The 26,205-nt window shown below is 43.4% G+C and overlaps 2 protein-coding genes across 9 annotated transcripts in view; one reads left to right on the forward strand and one right to left on the reverse strand.

The window, feature by feature from the left end:
* eml6 (EMAP like 6) overlaps nucleotides 1-18,284 on the forward strand; it is a 115,448-nt gene extending 97,164 nt beyond the window's left edge. The window contains exons 29-43 of the mRNA XM_088934406.1: nucleotides 456-534; nucleotides 2,662-2,791; nucleotides 3,594-3,692; nucleotides 4,154-4,174; nucleotides 5,934-6,107; nucleotides 6,575-6,783; nucleotides 7,113-7,270; nucleotides 7,880-7,994; nucleotides 8,356-8,544; nucleotides 10,288-10,460; nucleotides 12,148-12,310; nucleotides 14,457-14,560; nucleotides 15,296-15,449; nucleotides 15,811-15,911; nucleotides 16,685-18,284. Of these exons, the coding sequence (XP_088790532.1) occupies nucleotides 456-534; nucleotides 2,662-2,791; nucleotides 3,594-3,692; nucleotides 4,154-4,174; nucleotides 5,934-6,107; nucleotides 6,575-6,783; nucleotides 7,113-7,270; nucleotides 7,880-7,994; nucleotides 8,356-8,544; nucleotides 10,288-10,460; nucleotides 12,148-12,310; nucleotides 14,457-14,560; nucleotides 15,296-15,449; nucleotides 15,811-15,911; nucleotides 16,685-16,709 (1,894 nt within the window). The 3' untranslated portion in view covers nucleotides 16,710-18,284. The remainder of the gene's footprint in view (nucleotides 1-455; nucleotides 535-2,661; nucleotides 2,792-3,593; nucleotides 3,693-4,153; nucleotides 4,175-5,933; nucleotides 6,108-6,574; nucleotides 6,784-7,112; nucleotides 7,271-7,879; nucleotides 7,995-8,355; nucleotides 8,545-10,287; nucleotides 10,461-12,147; nucleotides 12,311-14,456; nucleotides 14,561-15,295; nucleotides 15,450-15,810; nucleotides 15,912-16,684) is intronic.
* Nucleotides 18,285-19,017: 733 nt separating this feature from the next.
* Nucleotides 19,018-26,205, reverse strand: part of LOC148819914 (reticulon-4-like) — a 29,742-nt gene continuing 22,554 nt past the window's right edge. For all 8 annotated transcript variants that reach the window (XM_088934412.1, XM_088934410.1, XM_088934408.1 and 5 more), the window contains 5 exons: nucleotides 25,903-26,041; nucleotides 21,629-21,698; nucleotides 20,956-21,002; nucleotides 20,564-20,622; nucleotides 19,018-19,975 (listed from right to left, as the gene is read on the reverse strand). In XM_088934412.1, coding sequence (XP_088790538.1) covers nucleotides 19,933-19,975; nucleotides 20,564-20,622; nucleotides 20,956-21,002; nucleotides 21,629-21,698; nucleotides 25,903-26,041 — 358 coding nt within the window. In that variant the 3' untranslated portion in view covers nucleotides 19,018-19,932. The remainder of the gene's footprint in view (nucleotides 19,976-20,563; nucleotides 20,623-20,955; nucleotides 21,003-21,628; nucleotides 21,699-25,902; nucleotides 26,042-26,205) is intronic.

Raw genomic sequence — 26,205 nt, forward strand, 5'->3', positions numbered from 1 at the left:
CACTCCTACATGACATCACTTCTACCCTTCAACAAGTAACTTTTCAACTTGAGAGAATTTCATTTCTGGCATGTGTAGTTTTAGGTTGTTGTGTGAATGGCTAAAAAGTGCTATTCTTCCTTCTTCAGTTTCTCCTTGGGGAAAAAAATTGTTTAGTTAATTAATTCCAAAAGCACATAGAATGTAAAAATGGGTTATTTATGTGACTCTCTGAAGAGGCGACAAGGCCTTGCTCAGATCTAAAGCTGTGCTAGATAGGTCACTTTAATTAAGCTTGTGCCATATTGAATTAGAATATGCCCAGTCTGAAATGATCACGCCTTTATTTTTTATTTCTGCTACCTTGACGAGAGGGAAGCTCAGAGACTTTCTTTGCACAGATTCCACACTAGTGCATTGTGAAAATGGGTTTCGGACACTCAAGACAGTATTCAATCAGAATCTGATTTTTTCAGGCCTCCTGTAAGCAGAGCTGCCCCTCAGCCTGACAAACTGCAGAAGAACAATATCACCAAGAAGAAGAAGCTGGTGGAGGTAAGTGTCACTGCTTCAGGCTGTCTATATGTATTTCGAATTAAGAAATGATCATTTTAGATGTATTTCACAAGGAATAATGATATTCAACAATCAGGTGCTTCACTGAATGTTTATTGAGTGTTTAAGTACTGTATAGTAAGTTTTTACTTAGCCTGCTTGATTAAGGGGTAGCCTCCCAGCCATAGGACGAGGTTGCTTTGAACCCCAAAAATACACAAGTGAACCCACAAAACCACTGATGCAGAAACAGAGACGGAAGGAAAGAACAGGTGCAGTATGGAAATGTCAGAAATGTACGTAATGTCAGAAAGAGAAGGCAGACATTAAACGCTGTAGGACACTTGCAGACTGAGCCAGAGGTAGGATAGCAGACAGAGCAGGGGCCAGAGAGGCCGAACCTGGGACCGTGTTGGATGCCACGGATAGGGGCAGGAGGCAAGGCCGAATTTAAAAGCTGACTGAGCCGGAGGTATGACGCCAGGCAAACCCATGCCCAAGGAGATGGCATGAGGAGCAGCAGGGACAAGAGGGAGCAAGCTGGGGGTGAAGGTCTGATTGGAAGAGGGCATTAGAGAAAGACACTAAATTACTGAACAAGAGGAGGATGAAGACAAGAGGGAGCAGAAACACCGCAAGCAGACAAGGGGAAACAGACAAAGAACAGGAAAAAGGGAGCATTTAGAGAAACGAGCAGGGAGATGAGGCTGAATGGAAGGTCCCATGCAGTAGAGGCAACACAGGAGTGCATTTGATAATCGGTGTCTAGCTGCATACTGGGTGACATTATTACAAGAGGCAGACGTCTGCTGGGTGACAGAGCTTGCCTGCAGCCATATCACCCTGCAGCTCACAGCTGGCAGCCCCACTGAAGCTCAGCAGGTGTGAGCCCGGTCAGTACCTGGAAGGGAGACTCCTGGGAAAGCTATGGTTGCTGCTGGAAGTGGTGTTAGTGGGACCAGTGGGGGGCGCCCACCCTGTGGGCTGTGTGGGTCCTAATGCCCCGGTATTATGACAGGGACACTATACTGTAGTGGGCGTCATCTTTCAGTGAGATGTTAAACTGAGGTCCTGACTCTCAGTGGTCATTAAAGATCCCAGGGCATTTCTCGATAAGAGTAGGGAGTTATCCTGCTGTCCGGACCACATTTCCCACCTCGGCCTTTACCATGGCCTCTAAATTGTCCCCATGTATGATGGGCTTGCAGTTGCCCTGCGATGGACTGGCGCCCTGTCCAGGGTGTACCCTGCCTTGCACTCATTGCTTGCTGGGTAGGCTCCGGCTACCCGCGACACCGTATGGTATAAAGTGATTTGGTAAATGACATGACAATAATAGAATTTGATATTATTTTTGTTTTTGTATTTATAACTTTTTCAAGGAGTAAAAACACTTTTGTATTCTGTCTAATGGTTCTGCACATAGCAATAATTATAGACTATAATTATATAGCACGTTTTGGGTCTTGGAACACTCAGGAGGAGGATGTGATCACGTGTTTTGTTCTGGTTAGAATCCTGAGGAGTAAGAACACATTGTGACCCTTTCAGGCCCTGTGCAGAATGTCTGGCAAGTAAAGCAATGCAAGAATCAAGTCCTGAAAAAATAAAAACATGCAGTAACCTCTCTGTATTAATCTTAGATAAGTAAGGCCTAAAATGAGCAATATTTCATAAAGGAAAGAATGACACTGTGAAAAGGGTATCAAACGACAGAGCGCAGTTAAGGGTAGCTCTCATCATGACCATCAGTAGTTTGTTTTTGCCACTCTTGAGTACGTGGTATGGAGAAACTAGCAACGTGACTTTTGCAGCAGCCTGGGATCGAGTGAGGTTCCTCAAGTTGATGATCCTCATATTAGTTCAAAATATCTGTCGTATGCACAAGTGCAATGAAATCCTGTTGTGGCATCAGAGGGCCTCAGCTGGATCTGGGCAGTCCTCCACTAGCCATCTGAACTAGAAAACATTGCATCCCAACTGTCTCAAACCTGATAGGATTGGTAAACTAATAATCCACTAGAGGGGAAGGTCAGGTCAGCCATTTGATCAGAAACAGGCAGCCCGGGTGATTTACTGGGGTGTGTACTGCAGCAGGTCAATCCTTGTTGTGTTGTGGGCTTTCAGGAGCTGGTGCTGGACCATGTGTTTGGATACAGGGGCTTTGATTGTCGCAACAACCTGCATTACCTCAACGACGGCGCTGACATCATCTTCCACACGGCTGCAGCGGCCATGGTGCAGAATCTGTCCACAGGTGCGCGCAGCAACACTCCAGCCGCAGTCCCCAGCGCAAGGGAGGCAGAACCCCCTCCGGTCAGCCCACGAGGCACGAGCGTTTCCGCTCGCTGGCGCTCCGTGGCTCGTTCGTTCACAGGAAGAGAGCGGGGGAAGAAAATTAGCGTCGCACAAAAGGCCTTGACCACAGTAGGGACTAGAACATCCCACTAGGTTATTTTTCACACTAGCTGAAGAGAATTGGGCCTATTTTCAAAACCCACTAGGTGCTTCAGTCCGCTTTGCTTCCCATTACCATGCAAGTGACCGAATGTGTTTAGCAGCTAAGCTGATAAGGAGAAAAAAGGTTGTTTTGCTTTATTTCTATAAATATTAATGGAGTTTATTTAACTAAAGTTCGGAAGGGATGACAACAACCACGCTCAATCATCCCCAGCCGTCAGCGATTAGCAATCACTCCCTTCGTCCTTCCTCCACCGAACACTATAAATACCAAATGCGATATCTCTCTCCCTCGCGTGCGACTTCTGCATCCCACCTGCACCCCAACTCCCCCTCTGCAGCTGCCCCTTGGTCACCTTGCGGGGGGTCCTGGCCTCCTCGTCCTCTGGCCAGGAGGTCGGCCCTCAGCCAAGCGGGTTAAGCCAAACATTCGCTCCACAATCGTTGCCACGCTTTGATTTTGGGGCGTTGTCATTCCTCGTGAATGTACACTGAGCAGTCGGCAGGGACTTTGTGGAAAGTGTTGTCTCAGACCCGGAGTCAGCAGAGCTCCGACCGCTAGATCAATACTTCCTGTGTGACGGGGCTTTTTCCTCCAGGCACTCAGAGCTTCTACTTGGAGCACACAGACGACATCCTGTGTCTAACTGTCAATCAGCATCCTAAGTATAAAAACGTTATTGCCACCGGACAGATCGGTAAGTGCCTTTGTTGGCTCATTTTCCAGTTGTCTGCGCGCGTATCAAGTGAGAAACCACTCGGTTCAGTACAGTCAAGGGATAGGACAATCCTTCTGCACACGGCTCGATTGAACATTTTACTGCTGTAACATGTGCACAGGTCAGCCTACCAGTCCTGTGACATAACTTTGAGTTGTGCTCTGTCTTGAAAATAAGTATTTTTCCTTATCGAATGCTTTTAAGTCATGATTTTGATTTGCTCATATTTAGTTGAGATCCTAGTTTGTTGTTTTTTCCTTCGGGTTTTTGCACTGTTCTGTTAGCATCTCTCTTTGCCCGTTCCATTTTGTTTTTCGCTATGAATATTTTTGCTTTCTTCTGGTGCTGATGTCGTGTGCCTCAGCATTAGAAAAAAAAATGACTTATTCCAGCTGTTTTCTTTTGATGCTTCCTCATTTCCCATTGCCCACACACAACAGGCGATGTTGCAGACCTTGCAGGTAAGATAGTGCCATTATTCTTCCTCTGTCACGTGTGGTCAGGTTTCCTGTTCGTGCAAACTAGATGAAGACATAAAGCAGCTGTCTGTGTCTCTGAACACAGATGATTAGGTCCTAGAGCTGATTCATGGTCAGCTCCTTGTACAGTATGTCAGTTAAACTGATGTGTACAAATATCTCAGAACCTGAAAGGGTACTCACTAGTCCTCTTCGTCCTTATCTTTCCAGTTGTTTTAGTTTAAACTCTTAACTTTTTCTCACCTCTTGGCATTGAAATTCAAAGCAATTCAAGGCAGGTTTAACTCAGTAGCAAGTGCACCTAATTGAAAATCTTTATCCCTGGAGGTGAATAAGGAAAACTGGCCTTTTTTGAAAGGGATTCGACCAGCAGAGTCCGGCGTGTCTAAGAGCAGTCGAGTCTTGCTTGCTCTGTTGCTGCCCCTACCCTGTGTACAATCTGAAGCTTACAGTGCGTGTAGTCTGTGACAGTCCGTCTCGTCCGCGTGGTTTAAGTCCCGTCACAGAGCTGTCATGTTCACATCAACACTCCATCAGCTCCACTGACACACTCCGTCTGTTCATGTCTAAAATCACATGGAACCACTGGCCTTCAGCGAGTGTTGCTTTCATTTATTTCTAGTAACGTGAGCTCTGGAAAACGCAACATATTTGATTTCCGACTAATCTCAGGCCTTTAATAAAATCTATAATGGTAAGCAATAGACCAGGTTCTTTAAATTATCGATTATCGAAAACCCTGATGTCAATCAGCCCCTCGGATCCTCCAAGGGGGCACAAGCAAACCAAGTGACCTAACCCAGAGTAGGCTGTTGTGCAATCACAACACAACCCACCTCCCACCTTAAATGTAAACTACTTTGTATGCAACTACTTTTTATATATCAGGATTTATATATTCAATAGTTTTTATTTAATTTGATGTCATACTTTAGCATGGGTGTAATGTAAAGTGGTATGGTCAATGTTTCTGGTATGCCAGTTTTAAAATCTCTGTTGTAATCTGCCATTTTAGGTGGCATGCTTAATAGATTTTTTTATAAGTTATAACCTTGAAGGTATTCATTGGAAAAATTATTGAAAGATTACCAGTATTTTAAAGCTGAGATATTCATGCTGTATCACATATCCCACATCCTTACAAAATGTATTTATTTTACAGCGAAACTCCATTGTTTTCACCTTTCTCTCAGTGTCAGTGTGCTCTGTAGTCTTTTAGCTAAATATCTGCTGTAGAGGTGTGATTAACCAAGTGTTACTGTTTCACAGTCAAAATACGACCTTCCCACAATGCTTTGTCCATCTGTTCTGTAGTCTGAATGGATGTGGCAGGTGTTTAATTTAAAGTCATGTCTTCATCTCGGGACTGAAGCAGACTTGCTTCATTCCACATCAGTAAATCTTTAAAAATTGCACCCTCAGTCTGACAATCTAGTGTAAAGAATAACTTCTTTTTAGGCTTTTCAAAGCTTATTCCTAATAAGGCCAATAAAGACAGACTTGAACACACATGAGCTGGGCAAAGCAAGCAACAGGGAGGGCAAAATATTTTCCTCCCTTGTATCCCAGTGTGGTCGTGAGAGTCTCTGAAACACATGGGAGCTGTCAGTGCACCGCCTCGCCTCGCCTCTGTGTTTCACTGCCTGCGATGTTCAGGCCTGAGGGCGCAGTGTGTGTGCAGGCCAGCCCCCAGGATGTGAGTGCCTCGTCTGCCCCAGCTTTCACACCTTGTGCCCCATAGGTACCACTCCTTCAATCCACGTGTGGGATGCCATGAGCAAGCAGACCCTGTCCATACTGCGCTGCTCCCATGCCAAGGGCGTGGGCTACGTCAGCTTCAGTGCCACAGGCAAGCTGCTGCTGTCAGTGGGCGTGGAGCCTGAGCACACCATCACAGTCTGGAGGTGGCAGGAAGGTGAGTCCCCCAGGAACGCCAGCGTGCGCCCACCTGCGTCAAGGGTAAAGGAAGGAGTTCCCTCCCCCTTTTAATCAACTAAAAATAGAAGGAAATTGTGTTCCACAGAGTTGGGTTTTTTTTTAAGGAAAACTATCTTGCAAAAACTAACATCATGCATAGACTTTCACCCTCACTCTGTTAAAAGACTTTTTTGTCACTTTTGATGATTTCAAATCGACGTTGCTGGCTTAACTATTTGGAACAGCTTTCCTCGCATCCAGTCAGTACACATTTTCTTGAATAGTGACTTGTGTCAATGTTCAACTCCCCATAATGCAACCGGTGTTTGTAGCGATTGTATGAAAGGACATTTTTTGCCAAATAGTTTTGTGTTCAGTGTGTTTATGGAATTATCGGAGAAGAAAAGCGTTGTGTGTGAGTATTAACATGCCCATGTGATCTTGTCCTTTATCTAACTGCACCAGGTGCCAAAGTGGCCAGTAAAGGCGGCCACGCTGAAAGAATCTTCGTAGTGGAGTTCAGGCCCGACTCGGACACCCAGTTCGTGTCGGTGGGAATAAAGCACATCAAGTTCTGGACTCTGGCTGGCGGGGCGCTGATGTACAAGAAAGGGGTGATCGGCTCAGTCGAGGATGCCAGGATGCAGACGATGCTGTCGGTGGCTTTTGGTGCTGTAAGTACAGCCATGTTGTTGGTGGCGCTCCTTGTAAAACTCTCTTTCAAAGCTTCAAGAGAGTGTTTTCTTTTTTTCTGAAGCGTCAACAAAAATAATGGAAAAAGTCATTGAGAAATTAAATTGAAGAACCTTTATTTATTTTGCCAAACCTTTCCTTGTATATACGGTATAGGTGAGATTTTTATGAGCACGATGGTTTCACCCAGCTTCTAGTTCAGTTTGCCAGAGCTCTTGTTTGCTCCACGACAGAAACAGGGAGGTGCGAGGTACTCTGCTGTGGAAGCTGGGGGCGGCAGAAGTCACGGCTGTGTTGTGTTTTGTTGCAGAATAATCTTACGTTCACTGGTGCCATAAACGGAGACGTGTACGTGTGGAGGGACCACTGCCTGATCCGCGTGGTGGCCAAAGCACACACGGGCCCGGTCTTCACCATGTACACCACCCTGAGGGACGGCCTGATTGTCACCGGGGGCAAGGAGCGCCCGTAAGTGCACAGGAGCCCCCCAGAACATTCCTGCGAGCAAAAGGAGAGGGGTACTCACCACATAAATAACCAGTCGCCCCTAGCACAACCTCTCAGTCCTGCAAAGCTTGGATACAGTCTGACGTGGCTCTGTCGAACAAGACCTGGCCTCTGTTTTGAGCTTCGATTTATGAGTGAGAGAAAATGTGAATTGTATCATATTTGACTAAGGCTTTATAGTCTCTTCATGTGTGCGACAGGTCAGTTTTCTGCCTTGGCTGTTTTTGTGCAGGGGACCAAATATCATTCCTCTTTTCCTTGATAACATTACACTCAAACCGTAATGACTGGGTAAGAAAACCACAATAAAAGCTAGAAAAAAAAATAATTTTAGCACTTCTTCTCTGTATTTCTTTGAATCTTTAAAATCAGTGAATTATTTAAAGGTTTATTTGTTAAAAAAGCTGCTGTGGGTTTTCCTCTGAGTAATTTAGATAGACAGTAGTTTAAGGTGTGGATATTCCTGGTGTAGTGAACCTCCATCCTGCCATCCTCCATCCTGAACAACAAGAGCGTGGCTCTGCTGTGCCGGGGGTGGCCGTGGTGATGTGTCAGAGGTGTGTGTTGCAGGACGAAGGAGGGCGGGGCAGTCAAGCTGTGGGACCAGGAGATGAAGAGGTGCCGGGCATTCCAGCTGGAGACGGGGCAGCTGCTGGAGTGCGTGCGGTCCGTGTGCAGGGGAAAGGTAAGAGACAGCAGTGCCACAGCTGCAGAGCCTTCAGGAGAAAGGAGCAGTTTGAAAAGTTGAAAGAAAAACTGCTCCTGTACTCTGAGCATCCACAAGGGCTCCTCAAGCATGTGAGACCACTGTTTTCGCAACGCTTTGGTGTCATCGTTTGTGTCAGCTGGTTGTGTTGAAGGGTAAAAGAAGATCTAAGTAAACTTTAATCTCACAAGAATGTAAAAATCATACTCCTTGGTCAAAGGAAGGTTTTGTGCAAAGGTTTAAGAGTTTCTGTCATTTGTGCTTCAGTGTTGGTAATTAATGTGAGCATGAGAGAAAGGAGCTGGGATGTGCCTGTAATCGCCTTTCCCCCTTGAATCAGGGTAAAATCTTAGTGGGAACCAAAGATGGTGAGATCATTGAGGTGGGAGAGAAGAATGCCGCCTCCAACATCCTGATCAATGGTCACATGGAAGGAGAGATCTGGGGCCTGGCCACTCACCCCTCCAAAGACATGTTCATCTCAGCCAGTGATGATGGGACCATACGCATCTGGGACTTAGCTGATAAAGTGGGTACTTCCTCTAAGTGTAAGCAGTAAAAAATACATGACTAGAAACATTGGTGAGGATGTTACAGTGGATCTGAGTTTAGTATTATTGTGCGAAGCAATGGTCAACATTTCAACTCATAACTGAAAGGTTTGGGTTTGCAAACACTGCAGATGAAATTTCACTATTGATCATGAATAAGTATACTTACTTTAGCTAACTTTATCAATACTTCACAGTGCTTAAGTCAAATTCCATGAGTCTTCTCTATTCAATACTAAAGACTATAAGACATTCTTATGAGCTTGGGAATGTGTCTGGTCACTTGTCTTTGGACCAAATCCAGAACAGCACTAGCTTTTTTTATAGAGTGTAACTTTTAAATTGCAAAGACTTTTTATGAACATAGTATAATTCTTCCTTTGATGTTAGTTTTAACCTAACATTTTCTAGACTGTATACTATACGTACGGTTAATAATTCAGTAGATCTGTTCTAAATAGAATGCATTTAGTTTTTTTGAGTCAGCACTGCTACATGAACATAACTAAGTGTAAGCAAAGATCATTGATAAAAAGACTTACTGTAAGTAACCACGTTCTGGGCATGAAAAACCTCTTGTTGGAGGACAGGCCTGCTGTCAGCTTTAAAAGTACTAGCAGCTGGTTCCTGATAGCAGCCAGACACTCCGCGCAGCCAAAATCAACACTGGGGTCAAATTCATGTCCCCAGGAGCGACACAGTGGTGTTCCATGTCTCCCAGGGCTTCATTTTACACATGCTATTAATGACTGGGCATGTGTTTGAATAGCTGTTTTATCCTTTATCATTTCTAGATGCATTATTAAAAGTAAACTTATAGCTCTTGCAGAGTTATTGCTCTGACTCACAGACAATTTTATTACTGTGGTAAAATAACTTTGGGCAAAAAAGCTTCAGGCAATAGCTTCTTAATCCAGTTCCTGGTAAGAAATACTTAAGACCCCCTCCACTTATAGAAGTAATTTTGACTATTACATTAGCTTCTGTAAAACTTTAGCAACAGCTTTTAATGTTCAATGAGTCTTTTCTTTGCAGAGGGAGTTGATTCGGTTTTCTTTTTAAAAGATCCCATATAAATAAACTCTGCTGAATATTGGGGCTATATTTTTTCATATTAGAAGTCTTTATGCTTGGATAAGTTTCAAAATAAAAGGTAGATAATGTTCTGTTAATTATCTGTCTTTCCTGAACAGGAACGTGTTAACAGACAAGTTTTTCTGTCTGTATTTATCAGTTTTGTCTGATGTCGAAAGTCAATATACAAGTATTTAACTCAGCTGCTAGAAAATGCAGCACTGCAGTGAAGATGCTCTGCTGTCTTTGAATAGGCTAGACACACTGTAGTTCCTAGGGCCTACGAAATGTTTAGGGCCTACGAAGGAGGGAAACACTAGTGATTAACGAAAAACGAGCTGAAACAACATGCTTGCAATTGCCTCTAGGTGCTCCAAATCAATAATCATAGGCTCTCTGGCAGCTGTTCTAGAAACTAGAAGTATCGAAGTGATGGTCACTCGACTTGCATTAGAATAGTTTAAAGTTCATCATGTCAATCAACGTAATCCAGTTGGCGTTTACCCCTCTTCTTGCACATTTCGGAGTGAAAGTACCTCGGGCCTGTGAACACCAAAATTCGGCCCTGATCGAAACACCTTTTCTTCCTGTTTCACTGTGCTGAAGTCAGTGGCTCTGCTGTCTAAAGGGTCTGTCCGTTCCTCCAGAAACTGCTGAACAAGGTGAGCCTGGGCCACGCAGCCAAGTGCGCAGGGTACAGCCCTGATGGGGAGATGGTGGCCATCGGCATGAAGAACGGGGAGTTCGTCATCCTCTTGGTCAACTCCCTGAAGGTCTGGGGAAAGAAGAGAGACCGCAGCGCTGCCATCCAGGACATCCGGTGAGCCTCCATCAGATCCGGGGATCAGGGCGGAGCAGCAGCTGGATTAGAGTGCTGATTGCCAAGCCAACGAGCCTTGGGTAGTTCTGCAGGCACAGTAAAGCAAGTTCTTCTTATTCTTCAGAGAGGATTCTTAGGATTGGTGGTGGTAGTTGGAGTTGGGGGGTCGACTTGGCAGTTTGAAATTAAAGTCACACCCTAATCTCCCCCAGGAGGAGGTCCGACCCTAATCTCATCCGCGCTGCTGCCTGCCTACATGTAGATATCATGATTCTGTCTCACGTGACATTCTGTGCCAACTCTCACAGAAGACACTCACTGCCCTACCTGCTCTTCTGTCATCCTGCATGGTGTCGTGTCCAAACACCACACCTTTTTGCGATCTGTATCGTTGCTTTTCTGGGAGGGTAGTAAATGGAGCCGAATTCTGGAAGTGATGCGGCACTGATGCCAACGCCTCGTGAACAAGCTACATTCCAGTAACCCCTTCATGCCCCTCAGTGGAATAGTACCCCTCAAAACATCACACCCCCAACTGTCTAGTCACGGTGGTTGGCTTGGAAATAATGCTAAGGATTCCACATCCTCTTTAGTTTGTTTGATTTACTAAGACTGTCCTCATTCATATCCTGCTTTAAACTAAGTAACTGAAGAACTCTGCATCAATGCTGTTGGGCTCCCACTTGCTTCCTTCGGGGTTCCAGTAGCCTTGTCCTCATGGCTGAGTTATCTAAGCCAGGTGAGTTATGCCAAGAAAGCAAACTCATTCAAACCACACTGTTACTTTGTTTCAATTAGGATTTTACCAAACTACTGAAGCATTTACCTGAAGCATACCAATGAATGTTTCTGGTTTGTTTCAAGTTCACTTTTCCTTAACAGCTGTAGATTAACAGTCTTTTCACTACTGTTACGTATGTAATTGGGAAAGCATAGTGTAGTGGGTGAGTGCTCTCTAGTCCACTTCATGCTGTTGAAACCAGGATGAGCTCTCGCCTGATGAGCTCAAGTATGGACTGTGTGCTATGCTACAGCACAGTTATTGTCCTAAAGGGAACATGCTTTCATATGTATCCAAGCATATTTCTGAATCGGAGAGCAAAATCAACTTGCTGTTAGTGTAGGAAGTACAATAATAGATAAATGTATTTGTATTTAAATCACTATTTTCAAACGCATTAACAGAACGTATTTAGGATATGCATGTCAGATAGTGAAAGCAGCAGCCTTTTGTAGAACTGTGCCATACTGTAATTGTCACACATAACTTCATTATACAGAGCATCTTTCCTGGTACAGCATCTTAAGGTACTTTATGATAAAACAAGCAAATAACGGAGAAGGGTATCCAACAATTGACCGTAAATAAAGCAGTGTTGAAAGCTGGCTTGTAAAAGTGTTATAAGACAGAATTTGAAAGAGCTGCCTGGCTTGCAGGATCTGATATGAGCTGAGACATCGTTGCGCATTCTTGGAGTCGCAGAACAGAAACCACTCAGTCCTCCGGGGTCTCTGAGAATATAAATGTACTGGGATGTGAAAGACAGGCAGAATGCAGCTGTGCAGGGGTCGGCAGTCCAAGCCCTTCAAGATGACCAGCGGTATTCTGAATCTATATTGCATGCATGTGTAGACGGCCCACAGGCCTGTGAGAATAAACCTCTCCCACCATCTCTGTGCCCTGCAGATTCAGTCCTGACAACAGGTTCCTGGCTGTGGGATCCCTGGAGAGCACCGTGGATTTTTATGACCTGACCCTTGGCCCCTCTCTCAACCGGATAGGATACTGCAAAGACATTCCCAGCTTTGTGATCCAGATGGATTTTTCTGCTGATAGCAAGTACATTGAGGCTAGTACATTTTTTATGTAGTTTTTTTGTCAGACTAAATAAACACAATGCAGTAAGTTATTGAGGCACATTATTTGCTTTGTTAAGAATGTTTACCATCAAGAGAATATTAAACCTTGAATTAGTTTCTTGCTGCAATAGGTTCACCTCTGTTCAAGTCACTATTTAAGGTTTATCAATGTATATCTTTCACACACACCTTGGTCATTGTTCCAGCCCTCCATATTCAATGCAGTATTGCAAGGAGGGCCCTGACATTCTGAAACTGACTCAGAATCTTATGCCAGCCCTATTTTAGCCAGCAGCCATATCACTCTGCAACTGACAACTGGCAGCCCACTGAAGCTCAGCAGGTGTGAGCCTGGTCAGTACCTGGATGGGAGACCTCCTGGGAAAAACTAAGGTTGCTGCTGGAAGCGGTGTTAGTGGGGCCAGCAGGGGGCGCTCACCCTGCAGTCTGTGTGGGTCCTAATGCCCCAGTATAGTGATGGGGACACTATACTGTAAACTGGCGCCGTCCTTTGGATGAGAGGTAAAACTGAGGTCCTGACTCTCTGTGGTCATTAAAAATCCCAGGGTGTTTCTCGAAAAGAGTAGGGGTTGTAACCCCGGCGTCCTGGCCAAATGTCCCATTGGCCCTTACCAATCATGGCCTCCTAATAATCCCCATCTCTGAACTGGCTTCATCGCTCTGCTCTCCTCCCCACTGAGAGCTGGTGTGTGGGGAGCGTTGTGGCGCACTATGGCTGCCGTCACATCATCCAGGTGGGGCTGCACACTGGTGGTGGTGGAGGGGATCCCCAGTACCTGTAAAGAGCTTTGAGTGGAGTGTCCAGAAAAGTGCTATATAAGTGTAAGCAATTATTATTATTTACTTGGTATTTATCAACCTGTTTTCTTGCCTCATTCTAAATTGCAGAATATGGCGCTGCACATACTGTACCTGGAAATGTAGTCTATTTTGTGATTTAAAATCACTGTGTAAAATTACTGTGTACATTACACTTTTATTGTGGTTTGAAATGCACTCATCAGTGCCGATTCTTTCTAAAAATAGCTTGCAGTTCCTCTTTAATTCCCACATGCCTTTAGAAGGAAAACTGATTTGCAAAGATTTCTTGTCAGTCTTCCTTTTCTGTTACTCCAAGAGCTACATAGCTTCTCTACAGCCATTTTTCATTCATATCACTCTAAGTATAGAAATATGTACTGTACAGATAGGGTAGACTCAAGTTAAAGTGGATTTCAACTTAAAATGCAGTTAAAATCCAAGAAAAAAATTACAGCAATTTGTTGCTCTCACAATTGCATTTTCAAGTTGTCATTTAGATCCTCTGATACAAGAACTTTATGACCAATTCCAGCCACTGCTGGTTCACATCACGTTTTTCTCCAAAGTCTTTTCCAAAGGTGTAGTTTTCAATAATTAATTAGCATGCAAAAAATAACGAACTGCTTTGGCTGTTTATCAGCTTGTTTCCTGCTATTCCTCTATGGGCTTTACATGGCTTTCTCCACCTCAGCTTGTTCTAATACTCCTTCACAGCGCAGTGCACCACGTGACGAGCCAGTTACCTGTAGATTTACTGGTGTGCTCATGGATGATAAAATGTCCCTAACACCACAACAGAGGTTATATACAGACAAACTCATTTTTGTTGGGTCACTGGTGAGATGGGGTCTGTACAGCCCGGCTAGAACTGTACCAGCACATCTGCTGCTGAGCCCTATGTGTAAGCTATTTGATATTGAAACGTCTATTTAAATGTACAGGTGTCCGTGTTGTGAAACCCTGTGCTTTATAAATGTGTTTCCATTTCGGAAACCAAGACCCATATGCAGTGTGAAGGATAATTAAACTGGGCCATATTTAAACTCCGATCACTGCTGTTGGAAATGTGTTGTGTGACACTGGGTTGTGTTATAAAAAGCATTGAGTCTCTGGAGTGACACCATGCCAGGGCATTACCTTGGAGAAAGACTTAAATATACCTTTCAGTTGTGGTTTCCTCTTGCTTTATTTGCTGCTGGGCGAATTTACTTTTTGTTCACGTTGTTCGTGACTGATTCCATCATGAGTGTCTAAAGAGTCTATGGGCGAGAAAGAGATGACCAACCTGATCGGTTGCTTGTTGGTTTTGCCCAGGTGTCCACCGGGGCCTACAAGCGGCAGGTCCATGAGGTGCCCACAGGGAAGACTGTGACGGAGCAGTCTGTCCTGGACAGGATCACATGGGCCAGCTGGACCAGGTGAGTGAGAGGCAGGGCCGGGCCAGGCCAGTCCCGCCACCTCCCAGCACATCTGCTGAGTTCCTCTGCTACCTGGAGATCTCTGGCTGCACATAAAACTCTTTGGCGAGGATGGGGGGTTGCTATTTGTCAGAGAGACCTTTAGTCCACTGCACACCTGTAAAGATACCCTCTGTTTCAAGAACTATCAGTCCTGCAAGTGTGTGGAAAACAATGGCAACTCATCATGACCTGAGTTGGGCGCGGAGCTGCAGAGGCCAAAAAGGTTTAACAATGATTTACTAATCCTGAAAAGGGTTTTAAATGCAAATTCTATCTGGTTTTGATGAAAATAGTCGCTAGTGTGTCCTAGCTGAGCTGTGCAGCAATATCCTGTTCTTAATCTGAAATCATTTGCTCCAGGAAATGAGGATCTAGGGCAATCGATACCAGCTGTGCCGTGGTGCTGAAGCTGGACCACAGGATAAATCTCGTCTGTTGTGCGTCGCACAGCTCGGCTAGGCATGAGCTCATCTGCCTCCTCCATCCCTTGTTCATGTGTCCTCTCTCCTGTCCTGCCACTGGTGTGCTCGGATCTGCCTCCAGTACCTCAGGACAAGCCTACAGCTAATTACTAAACTCCAGTCTCCACGCTGGTTCACTAGATTTATAAATCCCAGTAAGGTGGCAGGTTTTACAATTCAGCTCACCAAGCTGCTGGCAGCCGAATGAGCTGTCCTTGGTTGTTCCCGGCAGCATCCTGGGAGATGAAGTGCTGGGAATCTGGCCCCGGAACGCAGACAAGGCCGAGGTGAACTGCGCCTGTGTCTCTCACGCTGGGCTCAACGTGGTGACGGGGGATGACTTTGGGCTGGTGAAGCTCTTTGATTTCCCATGCACCGAAAAGTTTGTGAGTTTCTTTTAATCTGACTGAAATAATTTGCTTAGCCTCAAAATGTTGTGCAAACCCCAAAGCTGGGACTGTACTCTAGCGCTGCAAGTACATGGTATGGAAGTTGACTGGACAACTTCAAGCATTTTCTATCGGACTTCTATTATTAGTTTTCCATAACTGTAAACTGACGTAAAAGTCTAAAATTGTGATGAGAATTAAATATCAAATTGTTATTCTACCCTAGACCACCATACTGTATGTCATTGATGTTTTATTATGTAAAATAAAGCAACTCCAGTGTTAGTTTTACTCTTTGTGGCCTCAGCTAGTTGTGACACGATTAACAACTTCATCCACCTCTCTTGCTTTCCCACAGGCCAAACACAAGCGTTACTTTGGCCACTCGGCTCATGTGACCAACATCCGCTTCTCCTATGATGACAAATACGTAATAAGCACAGGAGGAGATGACTGCAGGTAAATGCTTCATTTATGTGACCACTTTGTTTCACATGCAATTCAGTAATTCTTCATCAGGTCAACGGGTCATTTTTCTTGGATGAGAAAGGAAACGTTTTATTCCCTACTGTTCAGTAGGTTACAGCAGGAGCTGGTCCTTTGCCTTAAATTAAAATCTCTCGTGTTTTAGCTTTCACCAAGACAGACCATTAAGACAGACTCTTTCCATTATGTAGCTTCATGTTTGAAATTGTAAATTTCAGCTCATGTTTGTACATTAGCTGCCATGTTTTGAGGAAGGGAGATAACAGCTTACTTTAATCTGTTAGTAGTCTGTACCTTTCCCCATTATATAATTCACACAGTCCACTAATAAAAAAAGGTGAAAACCTCTTCAGAAAGAGTTTCACAGATGTGAAACATTTCCAGACATCGGGATGTATGTTTGAATAAGTCTGAATGTTAGTCAGTTTGAGCACAGAAATGGTAACAGAAGTGTTTTTATTCACACATCAAATTATTGCTGCCTTAACCAGGATGTCTAATTGTCTAATATAAATGTTTTTTGGTAATGCAAGCAGCCTAGAAAGCTTTTTATTAAACATGATCAAACTGAATATTTTGCCTTTGTAGATAGATTTATCTTTGCATGATAATAAAAGTTGACTATGGATTAATAGGCACTGTTACAGCAGAACCTATAACCAGTTTTAGCCTTTTGATGTGTAAGCTGAATATATTCATAATGGAAAGGTGAACTGATGCCTTTTCACTTCTTTATAACCTCCCAGTGTGTTTGTGTGGAAATGCCAGTAAAAAAGACCCATCTGAAGAGCTGCAGGTGATCTCATGTGGTGTGAAGCTGGAGGGATTCCAATGCCTCAAGTGTCTGGCTGCTACAAACCTGTTACTGAAATGCTGCATTTAAACAGTTTGGCCAACTGTGGCACAGAGCTGCTGTTAAACACCGATCATGGATACTGAAGGGGAGAGGGGTGGGGAACGCACTGTGTAATAACCTTTGCAAATATCACCTAGTACCTTGATAGGCTTTCTAGCAGGCTATGCCGATCTACTAGTGGGAAAGAAATATTCCTGCTGGTCTTGACAGCTGGTATCTCACTATACAGTACAGAAGTCATCTTGCCACAGTAAATGCTGTTTTACAGATCTTTAAAAAAAATACCGTTTGTGTTTACATTTTCATCTGCTTTCTGCAGTGGAGGAGGCAGAAAATAGTTATCATGCCAATTTTTTTACAGTTTTGCCCAGGCATTGCAGACTTCAAATAAACCTTTCTAGCCAACCAATATTTTTTTTAAAAAGCCTTTCTTTTCTGTAAACAGACATACATTAAGTGCCTTTTGAGATTTTTGTATTACCTATCTGAGTTCTTTCACAGTTACATAGTTAAAGTTGTTTTGTACACTTCTGGTGCTATAGATTGTAAATGGAGGGCTATCAATAGTGTTAGTTTTATTAATTTAATACAAAGGGGATTTTTGTTTTGTACATAAAAACATCATTCCATGGATGGCACATGGCTGAATCTTTGGCTGAATTATCCAAATAAATGCCAGAGTACAGCTCAGGAGTCAGTCTAAATCCAACTGCTCAAAAACAAGCAATGTTTTTTTTTAAACATTTTTTTGAAAATGATCAAAATAGCTTGCCAACTCATTCCGAGAGCTGGTTCAACGAGGAGGGTTTTTCCTCACGTGAGAGCTAGTACCGGAATTGATTCATCATGTGAAAATAAGGCATACTCCAGCATCCCCCCGTGCTGCCCCAACTTCATCCTGTAAGGTACTCACAGCAAGGTTGACAGAACAGGATGCCTGTTGTTGCAGCCTGCTGTTGCATGAGCTGTATGTTTTGAATCTGGGGGAACAATGGCACACCAAAGCTGACTATGCAGTCTGTACTCCCGAGTAGTTGGTTTCATTTTTGTCTTGTTTGATAATCAGCCAGTGTCTGTTATGTCCTGCAACGTCTTTCAATGATCTGACCGTACCTGCTAGCTATCCTTGTGAGCAATAGTGTCAATATTGTCTGTAATGAATTTGTTCATGGTTTATAAATTTTATATTTAATTTTTTTGTATAGAATTGTCTAGATGATTTGTTAAAGAACTGTTTGTACTATAATGTAAATTAGAAAAGAATTGCTTAATGCATGAATTTATTTTTCAAGAAATCCAAATCACAGCTGATGCGGTTAAGTTCTGGTGAATGAAGTGAATTTTACTGTATGAATGACAATCAGTTTTGTGGTGTTTTTTTTACAGGGAAAAAATATGTATTTGTAATGAATGTGTGAAATCTCTGTTAAAATGTTCAACTATCTGGAAAGACTATAAAGATTGTGTACAAGAAAATAAACAATATGCAGTTAAAAGTATCTTAATAATCCTCATTCTTAAAATATTCATCAAGGATATTTTGTCTTCCTTTAAATATTTTAAATGGACATCTTAGGACAGCACTGCTCTGTCCCATTACAGTAAATGAATGGTAATCTCCCAGACAGCATACATAGCCCAGTGTAGACAGCATTCAGGTTGTGGCATTCCCCTCTAAAATCTTAAGTCAGTCTGACACCATGTTTTTTTCTCCTAATGAAATGAGGCATGGGCACACTGAAAATGCATAAGCAAGCTAGTAACACTAAATTGCCTATTTATACATGAGCAGTATTAAATGTTAGTAACACATCCCTACTGATGATTAACACTACAAATGTGTATATAGAATTTATAACCCCTAAATTAAAATGCATCAACTTAAACTGACTTTTTACATTTATTAAATCAGGCAGGGGTAAAAATAAAGCTATGGACAGATTTGACAAACTTGATTTTTACAACACAAGATGAGATGTTTAGTTACCTTTGGTTTTTCCCTAACCATGCACTGTTAACAGGGAAATGATGGCAATCAATTTAATCTGCTACCATGTTGGATTCCCAAATCCTCCTGACAAAAAAAAAGACTCCATTGAATAATGTACTTGGAATCAGTTGCATCCGATAGATCAGCTGTTCAAACTTCGCCTTAACAACAATACCCACACCAAGCCTCAACCACATTCAGCAGAAGACAGCAAGGCTGAAAGAAGACAGATCTTTGTCTATAAGCTTTATTGGTACTTGTTTACATTTCACAATGCATTCCACAGACAGTTCTCAGCAGAATTCATCACAATTGTATGAAGTTTCATTCACAAATTACTTGCATAACAAACAATGCTTGAAATTTCCAGGGTACATATTTTGCAGCATTAGATATTCGGTCCACAGACGGAGATAGCAGGGTTTAAAGTGTTGATTTGTAAACGTGTTCTTTCAGACAACTAGGCAGCTGCAATGAGGTGAAATGATGTCAAGATGTTTTTGCAAAAAGTACTATGTTCTAGAAATACTCTGAAGCAATATGTGCTATGGAACAGTTCTCAGAACAGTCACAGTCTGAAATATCAAGCACTGTGGAGCTGCTGAATAAAGCTTAAGCTTTTGTGAAACACTACATCGCCAATCAATAAAACGGTAAAATCACAATACCACTACATTTCATCATACCAAAACTCAGTACTCATTTCTTGCCACGATGGTACCACTCACCTTTTTCCTTAAAAAAAGAAAGACCACCAACCTTGAATGCAGACCATACAAAGTGGGTAAAACATGGAAAAAAAATAACCCAACCAAACTGAACCTGCACCATGATTTCTATTAACATAAGACTATCCCCGACAGAGCATCTTGTTCATTTTCTCCAAATTACGTTTTTGCTTTTTCTTAAATACAAACCAGTGTTTTAAACAAGATAAATAAAAATTAGACCTAGTTCCATACAATGCAGTGGCATATAATACTTAAAGAGCTGGTGAAAACCAACAACAGGTTAACAAGAGTTAAGTTTTCCACAACACTAGAGGACTGCTAAACTGGAAATAGATGTGTGAAACTACACTGCAATGTCAAGGTTTCTGATCCGCCCCCCCCCCCCTTCCCTCAGCGGTGCCGCCCAGCTGCAGAGCCTCACTCCGCCTTGCGCTTCAGCCCCGGCACTTTCGCCTGGATCCTGGGAAGACAAAACCAAGCCTGCGGGTTAAAGACGCGTCACACCCCTCTGCTGGACACGTGCTTTCACACCCCACACGCAACAGGTCCCGCCCACAGGAGCATGGCCACGAGCTGCCCGATGAGAGTCCTGAAATCCCCGAATCCCACTGCAGTATCAACGGGACCCCTTCCCCCTGCACCAGAGCTTACCCACGGGATGGGGAGATACTGTAATGGTTTACATCCGGGTCTTTTCACACAGATAACCCAGGATGAAAATGAAAATGAACATTTTCAACAGCTCAGAAAGGAAAAGCAGGATTATGGCTGCACATCTGATAAACTCCAGAGTGCTGCAGTTGTAACAGGATATCATTTATAGTCAATTTGTCATACAGACCCCCACCTTACCAATCACATAGGAAATACTGATTGCTTTAAGAAAGGTAAACTTAGTCATTCAAGGTACAAAAGGACCTGGATTCTAAAAGAAACTGTACCATGTAAAGTTACTGTAGTTAAATTTAGCAAATTAAGTGTAAAACCATTTCAAGGTCCACTTAGTCACTAAATAGAAACCTCAAATAGTCACTTAAGTTATACTCACTTAGCAATAATGTCTTTGACTTGGTTGTTTACCAGTCCTAGATAATGGTCAATCTGTGCCTGTTGAGAGAGAAAAAAGTTTTTCTTTCTGCATTAATAGAAGCAAATTACATTACCTGCTGGTAAGTGCCGTTTTACATTCATCAATAACCCAAAAGTCAAACACAGGTTTGAAAAGTGATTAAGTGAAAAACCTCTGAAGACTTTTAGCAAACAAACACTTCCAAGGTAATAACTTAATCCCAGTTGAACTGGATACTTCAATGTTTGTGATCTGAAGATCAGCAAAAAAAAGATTTATTGTTACGCTTACAACCAGCATTAAGGTTTGGCAGACTACACTTTTTAAATAACTGGGTTTATTTTCCATCCAAAAAGTTACAAAGTACATACCTGGTGTCTTTCATAAATAACTGGGATGCTGAACACTGAAATCAGAGCTGGAGAGAGGAAGAAAATATTCAAACTCAACAGCAAGTCGCGAGTAACCTCACTTGTGCAACAATTTTTTAATAAATCACAATTTACTTCATGTACTGTTAAATGTTAATGTTAAAGTGTCCAAAGAGAGAAGCATTTCTGACTGTTTCATTACAAACAATTAGATGGCCTTTTCGACATGCTTTAAAACCCTACTGCCACCGTTATCCAAATTCCAACATGTAATGCTTAGTACTGCTACATCTACAAATGTGCAGATCTGGGCAACTGCACTCTGCATGCTTCTAGACTGGGAGCATATTGACTGTCCTAATTGACTATTTTCTGAACACAGTATCATAATTACTGCCCCACTTCCATTTTGAACACCTATTAAAAGCCTGTCCTACACTACAGTGTTAAAGGCCAAATCATACCAAAGGATATCTACTTAATCTAATTTTCACATTGCACATTAAGGCAACAACTGTCCATAAAACTCTATTCTACAAATTTTAAGGACATTAATTTGTTAATTTCTATTTTTGAAAAACATTTCACTTCCAAAGGTTGTAGTGAACTGGCTTTGTGGTGTACACTAACTTTAAAGTTTAAAGAGATTCTTCAAAACATGTGAGAAGCTTACCCAGAATTAGGAGAGTCAGACCATTAAACAAGGCACCAACATAGGTAAGGATCCACATCAACACTGCAAACTGTGAGGATAGAAAAAAACAAGCTGTTAATGTTAATCATCTATACCCTACACATAGCTCACTGCGAGAGCATGGCACTAGTATTGAAAGGAGATGTACCCTGAGGAACATTTTCCAAAAGCAGCAAAAAACTCAATTTAAACATGATGTAACCAAAATAAACAGGGAGAAGGTGTCAGTTTCTTTGACCTCAGCCATTTTTCATTGATGTATTTTTACTAACAAATCACATTGCTTCAATTTAACATCAGCTTTCCAATTTCTCCTTAATACATTCCATACTAGACTAAAATTTCAACTATGGAAAAGATCATTTAGAGAGTTAACTCTGTCAACTTCCCCTATTTAGAACTCACTCAGAAATAAAGTTTGCCATAACAATGGAAAGAATTACAATTGCCATTTCCACAGGGTTCTAAGCTGGAGTGTTGAGACGAAGTCAGAAAGCAGAAGCGACAGACTGGGACCTCTCACAAACATGGAGTATCTCTCTTGCCATGAGACATACAACTGCATTAGATCGGACATTCTCAGTCTCACAGGAACAGCTCCAGCTATCACCAAGACTGTCTTCTAAACCCAGCCCTCAGACCACCCTACAGCAAGCACTGTGCTCACTATCTGGTGAGTAAGCACCTGAAAAGGGCCATCCTCATTCCAGCCTTTAACTTATTAACAGGCCTGCTATCTGAATTATTCTACTAGGTACAAGGCACCTGGCAGAATCCCAGACCCTTGCCAAGGTCACCAGCTTCTTCTGAAAGGCCCACTCTCCTGTGACCAGTTTTCGCAATGCCGCTTATGGCTGAGGCACTGGGCTGCAGGTGGCTGTGTAGTCACTGGGGGGCAGAGAGGTATGGCGAAGAGCAGGGCATGGTGCCAGGCGTGTGCTGGCACATGATCTAGAGCTCTTGTGAGGCACTTTGCTTGACATACCAAGATTATACAGTGACCTTCAAAGACAAGGGGTTCTTTCACAACATTTTAAACCACCTTCAGAAATCTAGTATATGAATTACCAAATGGTGAGCTCTCCAGTCGTACATCCCTGTCAGTCAATTCTCACATAAGAAACGGAGCTGTTATCCTGAAGCACTAAGAATTAAAATGATCTTGAATGCTTAAAACAAACACCACTGCGATTGAGTCAAGACTATTTGATTTCAATTCATTTTTGATTCAGACAAAAGGGCTATGTACTGGTTTCACGCGGAAGTCGCCCATGTACAGTTTCAATATTGAGTGCTGCTCTTCCACACCGCATGAAACCCTTGCTCAAATGCAATTCTGCTCACAGAAACTTGAAAAAGCGCCCGGCTTCTCCAGCACCTCATGACTTCCAGCTGTTGTCTTGCTTTCCTATTGTCATAGCGCAAGAAATGTGATGAACTTGCTTAGAGAGAAGTGTTAGAGCGCTTTAATCCAAATTCTCCAATCCCAGGAAGACTGCCAGAATAATATAGTCAAGGGCTCAAGAAACTCAGTTAATTACTCCATCTCCAGGGACGACCTGAGATGTGAACTCGAGCCTGGGTCCTCTCATTCTTGGCAGTTGTTTAACAAGATGCTTTTTCAGTCAATGCTACAGGTGCCTCCTCATTCGCTAGCTCTCGTCTACAGCCCCAATCTGAACTGCCTCCCAAAAACAGCCACAGCAAGGAGCACTGGATCTTGGCCAGGGCGGGACATTACGGTCACGCGTTTCATGGAAACTGCACACTGCTATATAAAGCATTATTTTAAGAAGGGACCTACTGTATTCACCCTTCCCCTATAACAGCGCCTCGCTGTTCCACTCTCCAACCATTTGCAACAGAACTAAGAGCTCCCGATGTAACTTTCACATGCTGCATCTTGCTTTGACGAGGACATCATGATGAACCTCGTGAGGAATAAGAGGCTTGCTTTGCATGATCACAAATGCTGTAGCTAGTTTTTAAAATGTATAACATATTCCATAGTGACAGATTGTCCCCTCACTGATCCTAAGAGTGATGATCCATATTAAATACATTCTCAAATGGCCCAACACCAGATAAGAAAGACTGTCGATCCCCAGTGTTCTCTGCATCGGTATAGGCTGTTGATTGGGCAGCCCAGCCTTGCAGCAGAGTATGGGTGAATGGGGATGCACGCCACCCCTAAAAAAAAAAAAAGAGCCAACAGACTAGAAAAAATTCCTCAGGCGTGGAAGTTTCATGAGTGCAGAGGAATCACCAAAGCACTGGGCTGTCTCTTGGGACTTCCACACTGAACTCTTTCAGCTGCATTAAACACTAGAATTCAGCTCCACAATGCCCCCATTGTGTGCAGCAAATATTCCTGCGTGAAGATTTGCCTTCCGCATGAGCCCCTCGCAGCCCTGCTCCATGGAGACCCCTCACTGTCCACACACAGGGGCTGCATTCACACAGCCAGGGAAGCAGCTCGTGCTGGGCTTTTCTACCTCTAAATCCCATCAACCTCACTTGCCTCGATGGTCATTAACAGTGGTGTTACTAATCCTTAATAAAACTGAACTGTTTTAGCTCTTATTCCCTAAGCAGAGCTGATTACCGCTGTGTGCAGAGGACAGTTACCAACTCATCATGTGGGGATGCTGATTGAGTTCATCAATGAAATAACACCTACAGACTAACATTATGGAGTCAGTTAGTATGTTCTTATTAAAAAGTAAGCAGCGAGATACAGAAGAGAGTTTGTAGTGCACTCGGCTCCGTTTCTTCCCATGTTGTGGCACTCTAAATCTAAACCCAATTTAGAAACCATAACAGAACTGTGCGCCTTTCAAACAATTGATTGAGTTTTGAACATAAGAAAACCATCAATCTGGTCAACTATGGTGGTCATACAAAGGCTCCCTTTAAAAATTAACCCCAGCTCAAGGCTGCAAATTTCACTCTTCACAACCGTTATTTCCAGACAGGAAGACAGTGAAACTGTTGGATTTCACCATGCCCACGCCGCAGTTAAAAAATCTTACAGTACAACAGCTGCACCTCAAACCATGACAATTATCACCTAGCTTACAGCTGAGGAAAGCAAGCAAGCACTTTTCATAAACACTTTCCTGGATCATACAACATGGAAAAGGCTTTGTTCTTAAATATTTTTAACTACTAGTTTAATATATCCACCTAATCTAGAACTAATCCTGTGTTTTTCCATAACAGGGCTCATGGCTCTGAACCCTGACACCACACACAGGGGGAGCGAAGAAGTGCTGACTAACGTGCACGAGCCCGAGAGACCACACGGGTCACCGTGTCGTCGGGACTAGAGAGAGCCCTGACCCACTAACTCCATCCTTCAAAGCTTAATGAAGCCGAGCCAGAAAAAAAAAAATCAAGCAAGAAATTTTAAAGATATTGGCCACCTCCAGTAAATCAATGCCCCTGCGAGGTCTTTTAATTGTACAACTCTCCCACCCCTTTCAAGCAGATCTCTGCCGGACTCTCGCACTGTAAGCACTGCAGCACAGTCTGTGCACTTGATCCAGAACCGCGCTGGGTCAAGACGGCAAAGTCACCACTTTCACACTGTTAATCGCATCTACAAAGAAGCCATCACCCCCGGCATGCTGACAGCCCTGACGACTTCTTTGAATAAGTCGCTTATTTCTCCACAGCCCCACTCTACCGACTCACACAGTCACACAGCCCACTGGGAAGGAGGCACCGACACGGACTAGCCCCAGCGCTGCTCTGCCACACATCTAACTGACCGCAGCTGGGCAACATGACCTGGACCACGCATCAGCTCCAGCTGCTTACACACTCCTACTCAACCTGGAAGAGTCTCACGTGAACACGGCTTAAAAGGTGGTGCCAGATTCCCATGACAAAGACATTTTCAAGTAAAGTGAGAATCCCAGGGACATGAAATTGGGAGTACTGTGTACAGGACTGTGAAAGACCAATTGAGTACAGGGCTTCTAATGGTTCTCTTTTGAAGGCAGAGGGCATCATTGATTTTTTTAAACACAAACGGATTAGGTAATTTTATCAGATAATCGTATCTGACACAGCTGTATCAGGACAAAGTAAATGGAGTGAAAGGCAGGGGCACCAGGACGCTAGGTTAGCGGACTGCCTTGTCCGGCTCATGTAAGGCAGCCGAACAGCCTGGAGTCACACAGGGAATCCTACTCGAGTCCCCTTCCCACCTCCAACTCCCTGTCCACACGGACACACGGGCTCCTCACCTTCAGAGAGTCCACCAGGTCTTCCACCAGGAACAGGCGGCGCAGCTCCTTCAATCCGCAGTTGAGGTGAGACAGGGCCACATCGCTGTATTTGTGAACCAGATCCTCGGACAAAGCCACGTCCGACTCCAGGTAAGCCCTGCGGAGAGAAGACCCACTTAACTGCATCCCAGCCTTCAGGATGATCACGCAGGATTCACAAGTTAATCCCTTCCGATAAAGCTCAACTGATCCCAGTGTCCCGCTTGTTGAATAAAAACATATCAATCCATAAGCCACAGCCTGTTAAATGTCACAGCAAGA

Source organism: Atractosteus spatula, chromosome 15 (genome assembly GCF_055471065.1).
Source record: "Atractosteus spatula isolate fAtrSpa1 chromosome 15, fAtrSpa1.hap1, whole genome shotgun sequence".
Classification (NCBI taxonomy): domain Eukaryota; kingdom Metazoa; phylum Chordata; class Actinopteri; order Semionotiformes; family Lepisosteidae; genus Atractosteus; species Atractosteus spatula.